General features: G+C 35.3%; 1 protein-coding gene across 3 annotated transcripts in view; it reads left to right on the forward strand.

Moving 5' to 3' along the window:
- LOC105222998 (ABC transporter G family member 20) overlaps positions 1-18,331 on the forward strand; it is a 143,078-nt gene that overhangs the window by 55,267 nt on the left and 69,480 nt on the right. For all 3 annotated transcript variants that reach the window (XM_049449336.1, XM_049449338.1, XM_049449337.1), the window contains one exon: positions 15,099-17,149. In XM_049449336.1, the coding sequence (XP_049305293.1) occupies positions 16,920-17,149 (230 nt within the window). In that variant the 5' untranslated portion in view covers positions 15,099-16,919. The remainder of the gene's footprint in view (positions 1-15,098; positions 17,150-18,331) is intronic.

Below are 18,331 nucleotides of genomic sequence, written 5' to 3' on the forward strand. Positions count from 1 at the left end.
TATGCCATATAACACTGGGAATGGCGTGCCCGAACGCCAACGCATGGAAAATGTAGGTTCTGATAGTGACGGAGGGTCTACCGATACAACTTCTACGGACAGCGAATTTAAAAATAAAGATTCTATAGGCAGAGGATCTGTAGTCAACGACTCTATTCATAGCGAATCTAAAAGATTTGCAAATTTTGGTGACGGAGAGTCTACAGATACAGACTCTACGGGCAGCGAATCTAAAAATAAAGATTCCATAGGCAGCGGATCTGTGGTCAACGACTCTATTCATAGCGAATCTATGGATGACGATTCAATCCACAGCGAATCAATGGATACCGATCCAAGCTACAGCGAATCCTCGCAGGGATATTCTAGTTACGGATCTGCAGATAGAAATACTAACCACAGCGAATGATACCGATTTGGATATATGAACCATCAAGAAGCACTCATCTGACCTTTGTATGGATTAAATTGATATAATTTTTTGCAGAATGCGCACTTGATTTACATACTTATTTGCATTATATTAAATAAAAAAAATAAAATATTTGAAATAATAAAAATTTGGAAGCTAATTTAAAGAATTTTTTAGAAATCTGAGAACTTGAAATAAAAACTATATAAACTAATTTTAAGAGTTTTAAGAGATTTTAAGGCTGGGTGGCTAGGATTTTGTAGGCGAGATGGCAGAGCTGGTGACCCGCTATGTTAACACTATTTTTTCAATATTTAGAAAAATAAATTTTCCTTTACCGAAATAAAGTATGTTTCATCGAAGGGTAAAACGATTTGTTATTGCGAATGTTAGAGTTATGGCTTATGTTGCTATTTTGTTAAGTATGACTGAATATACATATGTATCCAGATGTTTGTATATTTCACTGTTTCCCAACTGGATGCTGACTTTTTCACATAAGGCTCACGTTACGGTTCAGAATATTGCTGAAAATGCTTCAATTATGTCAAACTGAAGTAATTTTTGCACCACAGCGATACGAAACCAAATCCATTTGGGTGTTTTTATTGACATTATTGTGGTATGTATATGAAATTTGTCTACATTAGGGCAATCTTTAAAAACCTAAAAAAATATAAAAAATAAATTATTTTGCCAGCTTAATCCTTTCGAACAGAAATACAACAGTTATTGGTACTACATATGTAACAAGCGAGCACATTTTGTACCACCCTATTGTAATAAAAAATAAATTAAATTTTAATTTATACTTCGAAATTCGCCAAGTGGTTTGAGTTGAAATTTAGATAATACCGATTACTAAAACTTGCTTAGAGTTAAGCACCACCCTAGTAAATATATAATAGCCGTATTTTCAATACTGTTGTAAAATTAATAAAAGAGTGAAATAAAATGATTTTTCGACTTTATCCTCCTAATCTAAAATACCACAGTTATCGCTAAGATATATCTTACTAGCGCGTACATTTTGGACTACCCTATGAATTTAAACAAAAAATAATAGTAAGTAATTTTTAAACTTTATTTCAAAATTTTTTAAGCCCTTTGTGGTTGTGACTTAAGTAATCAGATGTAAAAATATATTTTGAACACTTAGAAACCACCCTAGTAAGAACAATATAAGCTTATTTCCAATATAGTTGCATGTTGGTATCTCTTGATACTTAAAAATTACAACAAAAAAGTATAAATAAAAAATTTATTTTCCCTGTTTCATCTTCTCAATGTAAAATATCACTCTTATGGAAATTACGTACTACCCTATTAAAATTAAAAAAAAATTTATATTTTTAATTCGTAATTTTCTGGTCGTTTTGGGTTGAAATTTTGGCAATTCTTTGAAAAAAAAATGTATGTACCACCCTAGTAAAAATATGATATGTCTATTTGCAATACGGTTTCATATATCTACACGTCTTGACTATAATTGTTTTGTGGTAACTACCAGAAACATTTTCTTTTAGCGGTTAAGGACCACCCTAACATGTATATCACATTTCTGTGTTAGTGAATATGTACATATGTATTTATATTCCAATTTTTACTGTCACATGACATCACATGCGCATTAAATAAAAGCTGACAAATAACTTTGACTTTTGCACTCAATACCGTTAATTTTGCGAAATGCAAAAAAATAAAAAATTAAATTGAAAAGAAAAAAATATGAATAAATAGCTAGGAATAAATGTTTTTGGCACCACATACGTAGATATGTAGTTAAAAAAAACGGTTAAACGTAACATTATTTATATAATAGACTGAGCTTTTTTCCTCCCACACGCTTCTACTCACACTCACTCGGTTGTTGTAAATCTCTCACGCGATTGTTTATTTATGCATTTTATATTTTACTTATTTTTTAATTTCTCTAGTGATATTCATGCTTATACATATAGAATATACCGTTATTAATGTACAAAACGTGCGCAAATTTACAAAAATTGCTTGTGAGCTTTAAAAAAAATTGACAAAAACAAGTTGCTGCGACATTGTGCTTCACAACAGACGCACACAGCCACGCTCACACACATATGCACTCACGCACACAGCCACGCTCACGCACATATTTCAATATACTGATTCATGTCAATAAAATTTGCACGCTGCTCTTGAATTTTACATAAAGTGCCGGCGAAATGTTTTGTTTGCTGCGAGTTTTTTTTGTCAATGCTTGCTGCTATTTATGGTGTTGTTTGTGTTGTTGTTGCCGATATTGCTTGAAGCTCTTTGTTCTTTATTGGATTTGCCTACTGATTTTGTGATTACTTTTTTATAGACGTGGGCTGCTCAAAATAAGTGTGTGTTCCATGAATCCGTTCATATGTATGTATAACTCTGAGTGCATTTGTGTAGGTATGAGTATGTTTTATATGTGTGGGTTGGCGTTTTTTATTATTTGCTTCTTTTCTTTAAAGCCGCTTTGACTTATAGCTGATTTTTCACATTTACTTCAACTCATGCAAGCTCTTGTAATTCATAGCAATGTGTGTGTGCATAAGTGTATTCACATACCCAGTAGAAAATTTAGTTCTGTAGAAATGCTGAAGGAGGCTTCAAACCTTATAGAAACTACTTTTTAAGATATCGTTATTAACTCTGGGCGTTTAGACTACTTTTCCAGCGTAAAGAGAATTTAAGTACTGCGATTCTTCTTACTGGCGTAGACACCGCTTATGAGGTTATAGCCGAGTTTACAATAGCGCGCCAGTCGTTATTTCTTTTCGCTGTTTGGCGGCAATTAGAGATTCAAAGCAAAGCTAGGTCCTTCTCTGCCTGGTCTTTCCAACGGAGTGAAGGTCTTCCACTTTCTCTACTTCCTCCGGTGGTTACTGAATCGGATGCTTTCAGAGCTGGAGTGTTTTTATCCATTTGGACGACAGGACCTAGTCAACGTAGCCGCTGTCATCTTAATCGTAAATAATATTGAGCATAGATCATCACTAATCACCTAACGTTATAAACTCATAACATATGGGAAACCGGCAAAACTATCAAAAAACAATGAAGGAAATTTGTGCTTGGCGGATTGCAAAATGGTTTCTCGGTAGCTCAAATTTTAGTCTCAAAATTTAACTAACTAAGGCTTAAGAGTCAGAAAGGCATGGGTGGTGATGGTGACTGCTCCTAAGCTTGTGGTTTGGAAACCAGTATCAAAGCCAATAATGTTATATGGCGTATTGATCTGGCTACAAAAGGCTACACTCGCTTAAAAAACTAAAATGTTTCTAAAGAGGTATTTTCGATTCACTGCGGACTAGAACCAACAATATTAGTTTTAAATACAGCACCTCGGAAATTGTTGGCAGTTATATTGCTGCGAAATGTGCTCTAGAGCTCAGGGCAGCTAGGTATGTGAATGGCTCTGGACAGAAGCACGCCGAAACTCTTTCCGCCTTCAACTGCATTACTGAAAACTTGGAACACCGCGTCTTAGAGGCTACTTGTGGCGGTTTTTTCTCTGCTTATAAACCGACGAAGGAGATGTGGATGAGAAGAAGTCGCTACCAAAGAGACGCAGAGAGCTTTTTACCGCATGATGGAGCTAGGAAAGAAGGTTGGTGGCGAAGTTTCCTGTAAGGAACTGCTACCAGGGTGGCGGGAGCCCTCCGCTGCAAAGGCAGTCTCTTTCAGGGAGATAAGTATTCACTCCGACAGCAGAATGATAATACTAGCGCTGGACTCGCAAACTACTCGTAAGGGTACCCAGTCACTGCGAAATTGCTGGCAACTGTAAATCTGATGAGTTGGCCAGAGAGGTACCGCTCACATAAGAATGGAACCGAGTTGGCTTCTTGCATTTAATAGACTAATGGATCGCGCGTGTGCAAGAGAGACAATTCTAATAATCGACTTCTTACCATAACATAATCAAAATAAAAATGGCGTAAAATAGATTGATCCACGGCTGAAGTTTATGTAAATATGAGTGAGCTTATGTCGAGATGTACATTAAACGCCTAAGTGACTTTTGAAAATGGCATTGTGGTGGCAAAAATTGTGCCCAACCAGCAGCTTTTTTGCGCCTCTCCCGACATGGAGGTTACAGCTCTTGATTTTATATAGCAATGCAGGAATCAATACGTTTTAAATTAACCCAAATGGTTTATATATTTTAGGAGGTTCTTTTTATGTCAAAAATTCAAAATTCGCTGAACTGATTTGTGTATGATTGACTACTTAGCTATTTTTCAATTTCATCTACAGTAAAGCGAACACAGTTCATACCGGAACCAATAACCTTCTTTGGGGTCTCTATGACTCTTATAGTCTTTACTGATGAGGTTTGCCAAAGAGTCCTTCTTCGCCACATAACTGTTATTATGTCATCCGACAACTTCGAAATCTTGGCAAGCGCCAACTCGCCAGTTACACATAAACTTATAACGGTAATTTTATGCATTTTCCCGCTATTCATTAGAAAATTTATTCGTTTCCCTTCGAGAGTATTTTATATCAGAGCGAAACGTGCCCAATACTTAATTATGAAAAGCATTTTATTGAGAGCACTTCCCGCTGGGACATTGCACTTGCTTTCTATGAAAACAAAAACAACAAAAAACATTTGAGAACAGCAGTCAAAGCAAAAGTGCTCGCATTTATTTTATAGCTCTGTACGGCGACATAAAGACACATAAATTTGAACACCTACCAACTAATTGTATATAAATATATTTACATATGTATATATGTATATGTACATAGCTGCATATGGCCGACTGTGAGTATGTGTGCGCGTCGCCATCAAACACGAAAATATATTTGCGCTGACATTAATGCGAGACGAAATTAAATTTGGAAGAGCAATTAAATTTGTGAGTGTACGGTTATTAGCCGAGTGCCATTGTTGGCCCTCGGGTTCAGCTTTAGCGCAACAGCGCTGCAGCTTTTGTTCTTAACCATCAAAATGAAAGCAACAAAAAAATAATAGCGAAATAAAAACGAAAGGAAGGTTGCGTTAGGTGTTGGTGGCGGACCGGTTCAATGGGGCATTGCCTGCTGCTCGGCCATTCAGCACTCGGCGCACTGTAGCCACTCAACAATACAACAACAATTATAGAACAACAACAAAAACAATAAATAAAAAACAACAACAGCAAAAACAACAAATATAAAATAACAACGAAAAATTACAACAACAATTTTACAACAATAGCAACAACCAAAACAATTATACAACAACAACAATAAAGTACACACGAGTCCGGCGCTGTGTGTGTATGCGTGTGCGTGATTCATGCTTTTCGTGTTGTTGTTATCGATGTCGTTGTTTTTGTTGTTGTGCGATGTCGTTCTTTTTTCTACTCTTACAGCTCTCACCGCCGCTCCTGTTGGCTTTATACAATGGCTGAAATCTTCGGGTTCATTTCGATTTTTAATTGCGCGGCTGCGTTGTTGCTCTGCTGCATCAGCAAAAATTATTGCAGCTTCATTCATTTACAGCGTATTTTATGAGAAATTGTTTCGAATTTTGGCAAAGTTATTGAATTGAAGGAGTTGAGTGTGGCAGGCGTTCGGCAAAATACTGAAAGGAAAATTAACCGCATACGAAGTAAGAAGCAATGAAGTGAAGAAAAAGCTTTTCCAATTTTTGGTAATGGATGGGAGAGGAAGTTGCAAGAAAAAAGCGTGATATGAACGTCAGAGTCATTCACTTGAATTGGCCTGGGTTGTTGCTGGTGGATTTCATTTTCTTTTTGTACTTTTGTTAATTCACTTGATGGAAGAGGAATATAATATGGCGGTCTACACTCCAAGCGATAGGATGCATGATGTTGTTAACAACCGTAGACTCTTGTTTGCAGATGTAGACTAGCGACTAAATAAAATAAAAAAGAAAAAAAACGTCCGCTTCCTGCAGATTACAGATCGATATCTTAAAAATTAAAGGCCAAGTTCGGATATCCTTTACATTATGGGGTATTTTTTTAACATGGCGGGCGGATGATTCGCCTTCTTACTTTAGCTTCAACCGAATTTTTCTTGGTTATCCAGAGAATACTTGGTCTAAGACCAGAAGTCGTGACTTGCTTGAGCCAGATGTAGAAGAATCCCAAATTAATGGCGCTCAGAGAAACTCTTCCTTGATGAACAAAGACCAAATTCTTCAAATCAGTCATCATCATCGTCCTGCTATATGGTACAAAGGTACAACGATTTAATCTCGTATCTATAGCAACAAGAAAATGTTTCCTTCTACGACTGAACTGGATACTTTATTTCCAAAGTCTATGTGAAGTGGTCTGATCAAGGCCAAGAGTGAGTCTGGCGAACGTTTGCTGAACTGGTAGCTGGAGCGATCGCAGGAATTTTGAAGCCAAGCTTAATAAAACGACACACCGTAGATTACCTTCAACAGAGAGCGTATTTTTCAGGGTCACTGCATGCAGAGGATCAACGCTACGAGGCTATAAATTTGATTTCTCAGGAAGCCAATTAACCTGTTCGTTTTAAAAAAGATGAAGCAGAATCTCGTTAGTACTTTCGCTTAGACTCCTCCGCTTTTGGAAAAATAAAATGGAATCGATTTGTATCTCATGAGTTAAAATTCGTCTAAGGCATTCTTTTGGTACTGCTAAAGACTTGTTCCGCTCACAAAATAACCATAATACTCATACCTAACCTAAACTAGGAGATCAACCTCAAGCAAGTCTACTTAACTTCAATTTAAAGCGTAAAGAACCTGCAACTAAGGCTACATGCCTACCAAATTAAGGTGCTATTTGAGCTCGTTTGGTTAAAAGAAACAGCTTAAATTCCAATGCGTCTCCCACGAAATGCGCCAGTTAAGAGCCATGACCTTTACTGCTGCAGTTTCCTATAAAAAAAAGAATCCCTTTTAATGAGTTAGCCGTAAAAACCGTTCATTTCGAGTAGGAATGGAAATAAAAAAGCAATGAAATGCCACCTCTGAAGTGACGACTCTTTAAGTTTCCAACATTTAGCGTTCGCCGCAGACTTTTGCTGTCCGAAACGTCTCGCCTAGGCTAATTTTATTAACTGAAAAGCAATCACAAAAGTAAATCATAAATAAAGCATAAAGAATAGGCAAAGCCAGTGAAAAAAATACAATAAATAAGTGCCAGCATTCACAAGCGGTGGCTGGAGGAAACAACGAACGAAAGGTTAACACCCGGCGCGCTGGGATTTACCCGGAGTTCTACTTATACGCCGAACGTGTGTTTACAAGCCGACACAGGGGGGAAGCACATACGCGACGCGCACTCAATTTTATGTGCAATAAAATATATTTTTTACAGCGCTGGCTGAATTCTTATTTAGATTTTGGCTTTCAGGCTGTCCGACATAGAGCCAACATTGTTTATTGGCACACTCATGTCGCTTACAGTTACATATGCGCATTAGGGTGGCACTTAAAGGACGGTAGAAAAGTTTTAAAGTGGATTTCGGAATTTTTGATTTCTAAGATGAAGTTGAATTGAAAGTATTGATCAATCACCAACATGAAGATAAGCCACAAAATGTCAATTTTTTCGATTTTAGTGAACGTTTACCCTAAGCATTAATGTCTCATATTCGATTTGGTCACACAAATTTTACATATAATATTTTTTCGGTACCACCCTAATGTGCAACTATGTAACATATGAAGCCACTTTTGTCGTCTCGTCGTTTGTTGGGCGCTTTATTGTCATAAATCTTTAACACGCGACTCGCGCGACAGCTGTAATACACCTATAACGCGTCTGGTCCATAAATATTCTAAAGATGTTTTTCGCTACAATCTAAAATAACAACAATGACAATGGGCTGCAGGCAGCAGTTTGGCACACAAAACAAAAACCAAAAAAGAAAATAATAAAAATAAAAGTAAAAAATGGAAAAACTGCGACGAACAAGAGCATTGCCGTCAACTTAATGCCTTTCGGCATTACCGTTGTTATTGTAGTGGTTATTATTGTTTGTTTGTGCAGTTGTTGTTGTTGCGGATGACACATGTTCTCGTTGAAAATTTACACCAGCATTAGAATAACAATGACATGGAATTGGTTAAGTGTTGTTATCCTATATTATTACCTTACTAACAATGTGCATTATTAGCATGACAAATTCCAGCAGTGTGAAGGGGGTGGCGTAGCGTATGCGGGTGGTACGAAGCACATACATAAATTCATAAATGTGCAAGTAAGGCTTGGTGATGTCAAAGTAGTTGACATTTTAAAGATCAAAATACAGTAATATGTATTTATACGTAGGGGTGTATATATGTATGTATGTGAGTATGTTTGTATGTAAGTATATAGCTAGCTATGGATGTGTGCATATGTTGGCCAAATTGTTGTGGTTGGCAAGAAATTTTATATTTTGAGTATTTGCTTACGTGTTAAAGGATTTTTCAAGAGACATGTACACAAAAATGGAAATATAAATATTTATATACATACATATATTAGGGTGGGTAAACTTTTTTTAATTCCTTAGATATATTTATATTGCTCAAAACTGAGTAAAAATATATGTATGTATGTGCGAAAAATGAAAACTTATTCCTGTAGAGAATTCAGCAGTCTACAAAAACGATTTACAACGGTTTTTGCTAAGTCGAGTTTCTCATAAGTTATTCAAGGTTCACAAAAATATATAATTTTAAATTTTATGCATTATTTCACAATAAAACGCCAAAATTAAAAAACTACTTTTATTGTTTTTATATATATGTATAAAGTATACCGTGATTTTAGCATATAATTTAATTTTTCTTGCCCCACCCTAGTATATAAAACTTTACTAATGCAGTAATTACTGCTTAAAATTTGGTAACAACAACAACATATACACTTCTCAATGTTTGATAAAAGACATCTTTAGGAACAGCAGTCTCAAAAATTTGAATAAATCTAATTTTTGAAGAATTTTTGAGTTTTTTCAATTAGTAAACAATAATAACTTAATTTTAAACATTTACTATTTAGTTTTTCAATTTAACTGAACAAAAAATTACAAATAGGTGGCAACCTGACTCAAAAATTGTTTCAATGATAATCCTTTTACGCCTCGTTTTTTTATACCCATATTGTAGTATATCACGATGTCCTAATTTTCTATATTAAATTTTTTAAAAAAGTGGCAACCTCCAAAGACATTTTTAACCAATTTGTCAAAAATGTCATTACCGTTATACCAAAATAAAAACAAAATCTTTTTTTTTTGCAATTATATTAAAATAAAATTTTAAGCGTGTGGAAACCCTTTCAAAAATATATGAATTTATTAGACCTGATAAAGGTCTATAGTTTGATATCCATATATTTTATTTTAGCATTAATCCTTACCTTAAAAATTTTATTATATAATAGAAAAATTTTATTATATTATATAAGAGAAATTTATTTAAATTAAACATTACAGCAAATGGCAACCAGCAGCAGTATTTTCTAGTTTCAATTCATCAAAAATATCTACATATGTAGGTTTTTGATACATTGTGACAATTTAATAACTTTCTCAAATAGGTATGTATGTAGATACATAGTACATATGTACATACTTGCATATTAAATATATTAAAATTCTTATGCAAGTGGCAATCTTCTGAAAATATATTATTTTGATAGCACTCAAAAAGCGCTTTAGCTTCAAATCCATGTTGCGTAATGTTTTTATCTTATCAATTTTAATTATTTCAAAGTTTTAAACATGTGGCAACTCTCAAAAAAATTATGTGACTTCTCTTAGATTAACATGTTTAAAATTTTTTTGTACTAATTTGTTTACCTTGAACATTTTATCAAAATTATAAAACTTGAAAGGGTGGCAACTCTGTTTTGATAATATTTTTTATTTTTGATTTCAAGTTCTTCAAATATTCATTTAAATGTTTTTTTTATCAAAATTAAAAAAAATAAAAGGTGGCAACTCTTTTTTTAAATTATATTTTTCATTTTAATTTTTCGTTTTAAGTCCACGAGCGCTAGTGTTCACTTGAAATATTCCTTTAAAACATTTTATCAAAATGAAAAACAAATTAGATAGGTTGCCACCTTTTTTAAATAATATTTCTTATTTTATTTTTGATTACAAGTGCATGAGCGCTACTGTTCTGTTGAAGCATTTATTTAAATAAAAAATTTGGTATTTTTGCCTATTAAAAGAAATTATAATATTTTTTCAACCTTCTGGCAACGTCGTAAGTTCATAATTTTGTAACGTTCAACTCGTTTTCACTTATCATACGACTTCTGTCACATGTTTTCTTTTATAAATTGAGACCAATGATTTTTTTTTCGAATGATGTCAATCCTTTGCTAACGATATAATTTATGCATATAAGCATATAAGAAATATGCAATACAAATATAAATACGTACTTACTCGTAGCTTTAAGCAATCTTTTCAAATGGAATATTTCATTGTTTTTGACTTTCTGTTCTTCCAGCAGATTTACAAAAACTATATTGATTACTTGTTAGGAAAATGTTAAATAATTTAATACATGGCCACTGCATGAACCATAGTAATAAAATATGTAAGTTAGGCAAATTGGTAGAAAAGAAGTGAGAAATGAGTAAATCTGTGAAAAGTCTCTATTTGCTAGTAGAAAAGTGAAAATAACAAGCAAAATGTTACGTATACGCTCCGGTACATGGCTTGCTCGTATGTTACGTATACGCCATAGTGCATCTTTGATCAATGTTTTACCAGTAATATTGTGGCAAAACAATATTTTGAAGACAATTTGTTTCGTTATTTTAAATAGAAGTACTATATCTTACAATAACAATGCCAAAAAGTGTAGAAGAAGAAGACTGCAGGTTCTTCGTATGCGAAAGTGTAAGTGGCCACTGTATGCAACTATTGTATTAGCCATATATGTATGTACGTATTAAGAGCATTTTCTATTCCACCGAAAAGCGTATTTATTCTTATATTCTGGAAATTTTAGTTGTATATAAATACTTGTAAGTTTCCAACGAACCAAAAATATCACATAATTTTCACAAAAGTAAAATTCTTACTAAAATATTTTAAGCTAAGCCACTTATCACATCAAATATGTGTCATTTATTTAGCAAAACTATTGAAAGTCACATGAAAATATTATAGAAACCATTAAAGTTGACACTTGCAACAATTTACACAAATCTTTGCGCAAACTTTTTCACAACGCGAGGGTGAAAAAGAAAAAGGTTAAAAAGCATAAAATATGCAAAATGATTTAAGCAAATAACACGCTGTACTTCAGACGCGATCGAAAGTTACAAACTGCAATTCATAATCAGCGATGTGAGTGCTTGAATGATCGAATGAATACGCCATGGCTGAATGGGTTAAATTTACGAATCATTTCCGCTTAAACGCGCCGTTAACTCGTACAGCAAGCGCCAGCGGCAGCAGCACACTTCAATATGACACAAACAAAGACGAAAAAAAAAACATAGAAAACGAAGAGTAAAATGTAGAAATATCAGAAGTAATTTTTTCCAACTATTACAATGATAATAAAATAATATTGCCATTGTGAGTATATAGCATGCCGCACAGTAAATGATGAGAAACGCAACTAAAGAAATCACATTCAATATTTTTCTATGCTTTCGAGTGGCATCATTTTATGTTTTCATGCTGGCAAAGAAGCGGTAAACGATTTGCTGTTGTACAAGGCTGATGGCATTCAAGCAGTTATAGGAATATCATATATATACTACATATATTTATGTGTGATATCAAAAATGTGTAGCATACATATTGATGTGAATCTATACAAAAAAAAAAACATAAAAAAATACAAAAAATCTTTTTTTTCGCGCATATCTCCACACCATTCATACTAAATGGCTACATATACACATACAAATCAGCACATACATATTCACCGCAATCACTATTTCCGCTTTTTCCCCAAAAATGTCACATTGTCAGCAAGAATTTTGGCGTGTCTGTGCGCGCGTGTGTGCGCAAAATCTGCGCAGCGTGTGTACTCTAATTTATGTGAATGCATACAAATCACACAGCAATATAGGCGAACGGCGATATATATCTCGATTTTGCCAAAATATATCATTGCTTGCTGACGAGTGACAGCGGCTGGCGTTTGTGACATTTTATTGTTGCTTTAGTAAATAAAAGCAAGCAAAAAATTATTTCAACCATATATAAGAAAATATACATATATACATATGCACGTGTGTGTGTGTGCGCGCGCTCTTGCGCTAAGAACTATGCGACACATTATTTGATTGCGATTGCTTAGTCAAACACTCACATAAACTACACATATCTACACATTTATACACATTCATACAAATTGGTATCCAGATATGCTGAATATATGTAGAAAGGGTTTTGGAACAATATTGAATCACTTATCGAGTTTGGTTGATAAATAAGCCTCGTGTTCACAAATTATCGTGAAATATTGGTAGAGATTGAGCTGTAACGCAGTAGAATAAAGCTTAGCTCTTGTTCTTATTCTTAGCAGTTGCTATTCCAATTATTATATGTATATATAGCTAAACCCATTTAGTGGTTAACTGGTCCAAAGTGGTCTTTGTATGAGCGACCCATGGCCAATATCTACTTGTATAAAAAAATCACGATCAAAGAATTTTCTGACTTACATAAATTATCTTTTAATATCTGTTATGTGGAAGTAAAAATGCAGCTCTTTAATGATCTTTCCATAAGCATATCGGTATATACTTGAATTGAAATAAAATTGTAATTTATTACTTCTAAGGGCAGAGTTATTTGAAATTTAGGTAATATATATAATATTTGGCAAGATCAACAAGGTTTCCCAATAAACTCCAGTAGTGATAAAGTCCAGTCAGTTGATAAAGTTCTTAAACTTCTCACAAGCCAATATAATAAGTAACATCGAGTAACTCCAGTTCTCATAAATTCAAGACGAGTGCAAGAAAGTACCTGGAACTTTTTAGCACAACCTCATAAGAGTTCAAGCATTTATTGACTTCTTAGAGTGGACAAATTATTTTAAAATCAAAGTGGAATCACTATTTTCAGTTTGTTCTAATCGAAGAGCCAATAGACGTAGAAGAGAGAACCAGACGGTATCAATGAAATTTGATACTGATCAACTAGGTTCAGCAACCGATATTCTAGTAATCTTCTTCTTTACTGGCGCCTTCAAACGAATGTCCTTTGGCTACCCAGAGGATATTTGGTTTAAGACCGAAAGTCGTGAGCTACTTGAGCCATATGTAAAGGAATCGTTTCTGGTCACTACCAAGTGAATGGCAGTCAGAGAACTTTCCTCACTTGCGTGTACTTCTACACATAACTTCATCAGCCATTGTAGCAAATCATTTCGATTTTTCTTGTCTCTGTCCTCAAATATATCCAGTTATCAACTCATATATTGGAGTAATCAGCACCTCGATATAACTTCTTTATACTTAGGATGGTTTCACAATCTGTTCTACAAAATTTTATAGATTTAGTCGACTAGTTTTTATAATGACTAAATATTTTGCGTGTTGTTACACTTCCAGGTGAATTCAAATATTTTTGAGTATGAAGCTATCCGTATAGAGACTTAAGGAGCAAGAAATTGTATGTTGAAATAATGGGTTATAGAACAAAATATCACCTGATAAGCTTTTCACATTATGTTCTTTTACATTTCGATTAATTCAAGCAATATGATAGCAAACGTCGCCATGTTCATCCGTCTGTATATATAGTATACCAAATAGTCCTACAGTTTTTGAGATATCAGTGAGAAATTTTTCTCATGTCCTTTTCTCACCAAAAAGGTACACATTTTTCGGAACCGTCGAATCGGACCACTATAACATATAGCTGCCATACAAACTGAACGATCAAATTGAAGTGGTTGTTAGGAAAACTTTTTTATTTGATGAGATATCTGCATTAAATTTTTTTTAATTATTTCTGGAGAAACTATGCAATTTTCGAAGAATTTGTTCAGATCGGATCAATATGCCATATAGTTGGTATACAAACTGACCGATCAAAATCAAGTTTTTGTAAGAATCCCTCGTATTTGCAAAGGGCATACTGGCTTCAGTGTTTTTCACAGTTAAAATTTTTTCTTGCTTGCGATTATTTTTGCCAATTTAATGCCTCAAAACAGGAATTTATAAAAAAAAAAAAATTTTTTTATATAGTCTTTCGAACTCATACCTCACTCATATGTATAAAATTATAAAATGGAAATTATTTTATATGGCATGTTCAAATCTTAAGCTCATTTACATATGAAAAAACTTTGCTTGCATCTCCTTTCTGAAATTATTTTTAGAGAAGCTCTTCTCTCACTCTTCTCACCGTTTTAGTGCCCACAGCGGCTTCTTATCTCAGTACAAATCCAATGGTCGCAACAATCAACGATAATATTTTGCATAAAGTGGCCACGGAGGTGGCTACACAAGCACACGTTTTGTGTGGGCGGCGATGGAGCCGTTATCAACACGCGTCGCCACAACTTTCAATAATAGCTTAATTTTTATGAATAATAAAGCTTGTCCTAACACATTATCATCATCCTGCTGCACGCACACATACTTACGTACTATAAACACATACATATACACACCCATATTTATAGTAGAAGTAAGTGTCTACAGCAATTTCGATATTTTCCTCTATTTACCGTAATTCTCTTTGTATTTCATTGCAGACAAACATTGGCAACGAAACGCCAAGCAGCCAGCTAGAAAGCATATAACGATAGTAGCAAAACGCTCGTGGCAACAACAACAACAAAACTAGCAGGCAACAGCCGGAGGGTGAATAGAATTCAGCTAAAATTGAATGAATAGCCGTGAGGGCGTATGAAGGCGGCCAGCCAAGGCAAGTGGACAGACACATGTGCACATAAATAAGTGCCGTTGAATGAAGACATATACAAGCAAACACACATATATATACATATATATAAATTTATGTTTATATATGCGCATATATGCATTTAAGAACCGTTATATAAATCAGTAGCGACAAGAGTCAAGTCGCAAGCGCCCCAAGCACCAAGCGAAAGCAACGAAATAACGGTTTTTCCACTTACAGTCTATTTTTACAGTTATTGCTGCTATATCGCCACTACTACTAGTTTCTACAAGTCGCTGTTACCCCTGCGCCATTACAAAAACAATACGGCCAGGCTGCGCGACAACTATCAGCAAGCGGCAACGTTGAACTGAATTGGGCTGCTTAACATCAATTGTAGCACTTGACGACACAATAGACGCACGGCGGGTGGTGCAAAGCAACAACAGCAATAACTGAAACAAAAACAACAACGAAAATATACGAAAGAAACATACGAAAGAGTTGTAGCAAGCTGCAGCGGCTGAGCAAAGTGCGGTGGCAGCAAGAAGGCAACACTGCTGCATGTGCAACATTGTGTGGCAGGGCAGCGTAAAGACATTGCAAACACATACAACAGCAACTAAAACAACAACAACAGCCACAAAACACGCAAGAATTATTGCGAGCCGCACGCAGTGGGAGAGTCGAGTCAACTGCACACATATTGTTAACGTTTTTGTTGTTGTTTTACGAGTGGCATAAACACTGGCGTAGCACAGTAAACTAGCAACAGTGCGCTTGTACATTTGGCGCGGCGAGCACAGGCGACGACAATAACGAAGCGGTAAAAGTGCGATAACTGCAAAGCGACGCACACGCCAGCGACACAAGTGACGAAAAAGTGCAGAAAAGTGTGTGTGACAGAATTGCCTGGGTGGCAAGGAAGAGTGTAACTGTAACAGGACATGCAACGCAAGTGAATTAAGCACGCACACACTGGCGAACATTTGCAGCAAAGTTGCAGAGGCAGCGCCGTAAACAGCAAAAATACGATAGCAAACAAGAAAACAAGCAAAAAATTAACAACAACAACAACAGCAACAAAATTTTGCTCACATTCCAGACGAACGCGTGCGCCAACGTGCAGCACAAACGAAGGTCGACTGGCAGCAGTTTTGAAGAGCATTGAACGCAGCGCCGGCTGCTGGCTGCTGACAGCAATAAACATAACAACCGTTATACGCGCAGCAGTAAAAATAACAACTGTAAGCGATACACGACGCAGTGTGCAAATCAAACGCACATCGAAACAACAACCATATATGCATAACTAAACAAGTGTTGCGTATACGACACGGCGCACCGCACAGGGCACGAGGGGCACGCAGCAAACAGCGCAGCACAGCACTTGGGGTGCAAAAGACGTTGTGACGTAGACTAGAGTGGAGCACAGCGCGTGATAGCGATAGCAACAACACAAAAAATAATAAAAAAACAACAAAAATAACAATAACAACAACACATCCCCCAGCAAAGAAAAAAAAACAAAGAACAAAAAAAAAAAATAAGCACAAAACTAGCGTGGAAAAATCCGAAATACGAGTAAACAAACAACAACAAAGTGCACAGCATAACAACAATAACAGTTACAACAGCAGCAGCAACAGCAACAACACACGCCAGCAGCAAAATGGATGCTGAAACGGAGGGTCTGCCACCCAATAACACCATTGTCGAGGTGACAAGCACCGAAACGGATTTAGCTACGCGACGTCGTCTTTTCAAGACACAACCGTCAACATTGGCCGCGCGACGACAGCAGGCGGTATGCGTGCGGCGGGCGCATAAAATGTATGGAAATAGCAAAAATCCGAATGTCGTGTTGGATGGCCTGAATATGACTGTTCCTAAGGGTTGCATGTAAGTGTATGCTTAAGTCATTTTATATTCAACATACGAAATAAATATGTTTACAGCTACACACACACATATACAAGCATATACGCTTGTGCTTGTGTACAGCTAAAGCAGTTGTGGAGTGGCAAAAATATACACGACACTGCAAGTTTGTTGGAAAAAAGTAGTTGGTGACGCAAAAATGCGAAATAAAGTAAATACTATTAAGTAAAGTATGGCTGTGAGCGTGTGTGTGTGTGTGGGTGCGCAGCTCGATTGTAAGATTGACACATAAAAGTGCAATAAAAATAGAAATCACTGCGGAACTGTTACTGCGTAAGTATGTACGCTTGTCTGCGGCTGAGATTGCAAGTTAGAGCAAAATGTGTTTTGGCCTTGACGGAATTGGAAGCGTTGTCAGTAAATTTAAAGAAATGCAATATATGCTTCCAAATACCGATAGTTGCGAAATTAAAAAATAAATATTTCTATTAAAAATAAAAAAAAATATTAACATCGGCTGCACCAAAGCTAGCATATACGACATAAATTAAAAAAAATTTCAAAAGTAGAAATTGACTTTGATCGTTCAGTTTGTTTGGTAGCTTTATGACATATTGAACTGATCTGAACTATTTTCTTGGAGATTATAGCACTTTTTTATAAAATAAGCCATACACATTTTTGTGCAGATATCTTGTCAAATAAAAAAGTTTTCCATACAAGAACTTTATTATGATTGTTCAGTTTGTATGGCAGCTATATGTTATAGAGAGCCGATCTGAACTACTTCTTCCAAGATTATGGCATTTCCTTATGTGATAATCTCTGTCAAATTATGTAGAATTATGTTGTGAATTGAAAAGTTTTCCATACAAGAACCTTATTTTGATCGTTCAGTTTGTATGGCAACTATACGCCAGAGTGATCCGATCTGAAAAATTTCTTCAGAGATTATCTTGAAGAATAATCTATGCCAAATTTAATGTTAATGTCTCAGCAAATTAAAAAGTTTTCTTTACAAGCACATGATTCCGATCGTTCAGTTTGTATGAACAGCTACATAGTATATGCTCAGACAAATGAACAGCTTCTTGCAGATAGTAAGCTGTGGGAAAGATTTCAGATCGTTATCTTCAAATCGTAGTGACAAGTTCGCGTACATAACAGCAGAGAGAAGGACATATGGAAGGACTTGGCTCTACT

The sequence above is a fragment of the Bactrocera dorsalis genome, chromosome 2, assembly GCF_023373825.1.
Source record: "Bactrocera dorsalis isolate Fly_Bdor chromosome 2, ASM2337382v1, whole genome shotgun sequence".
Taxonomy (NCBI): Eukaryota; Metazoa; Arthropoda; class Insecta; order Diptera; family Tephritidae; genus Bactrocera; species Bactrocera dorsalis.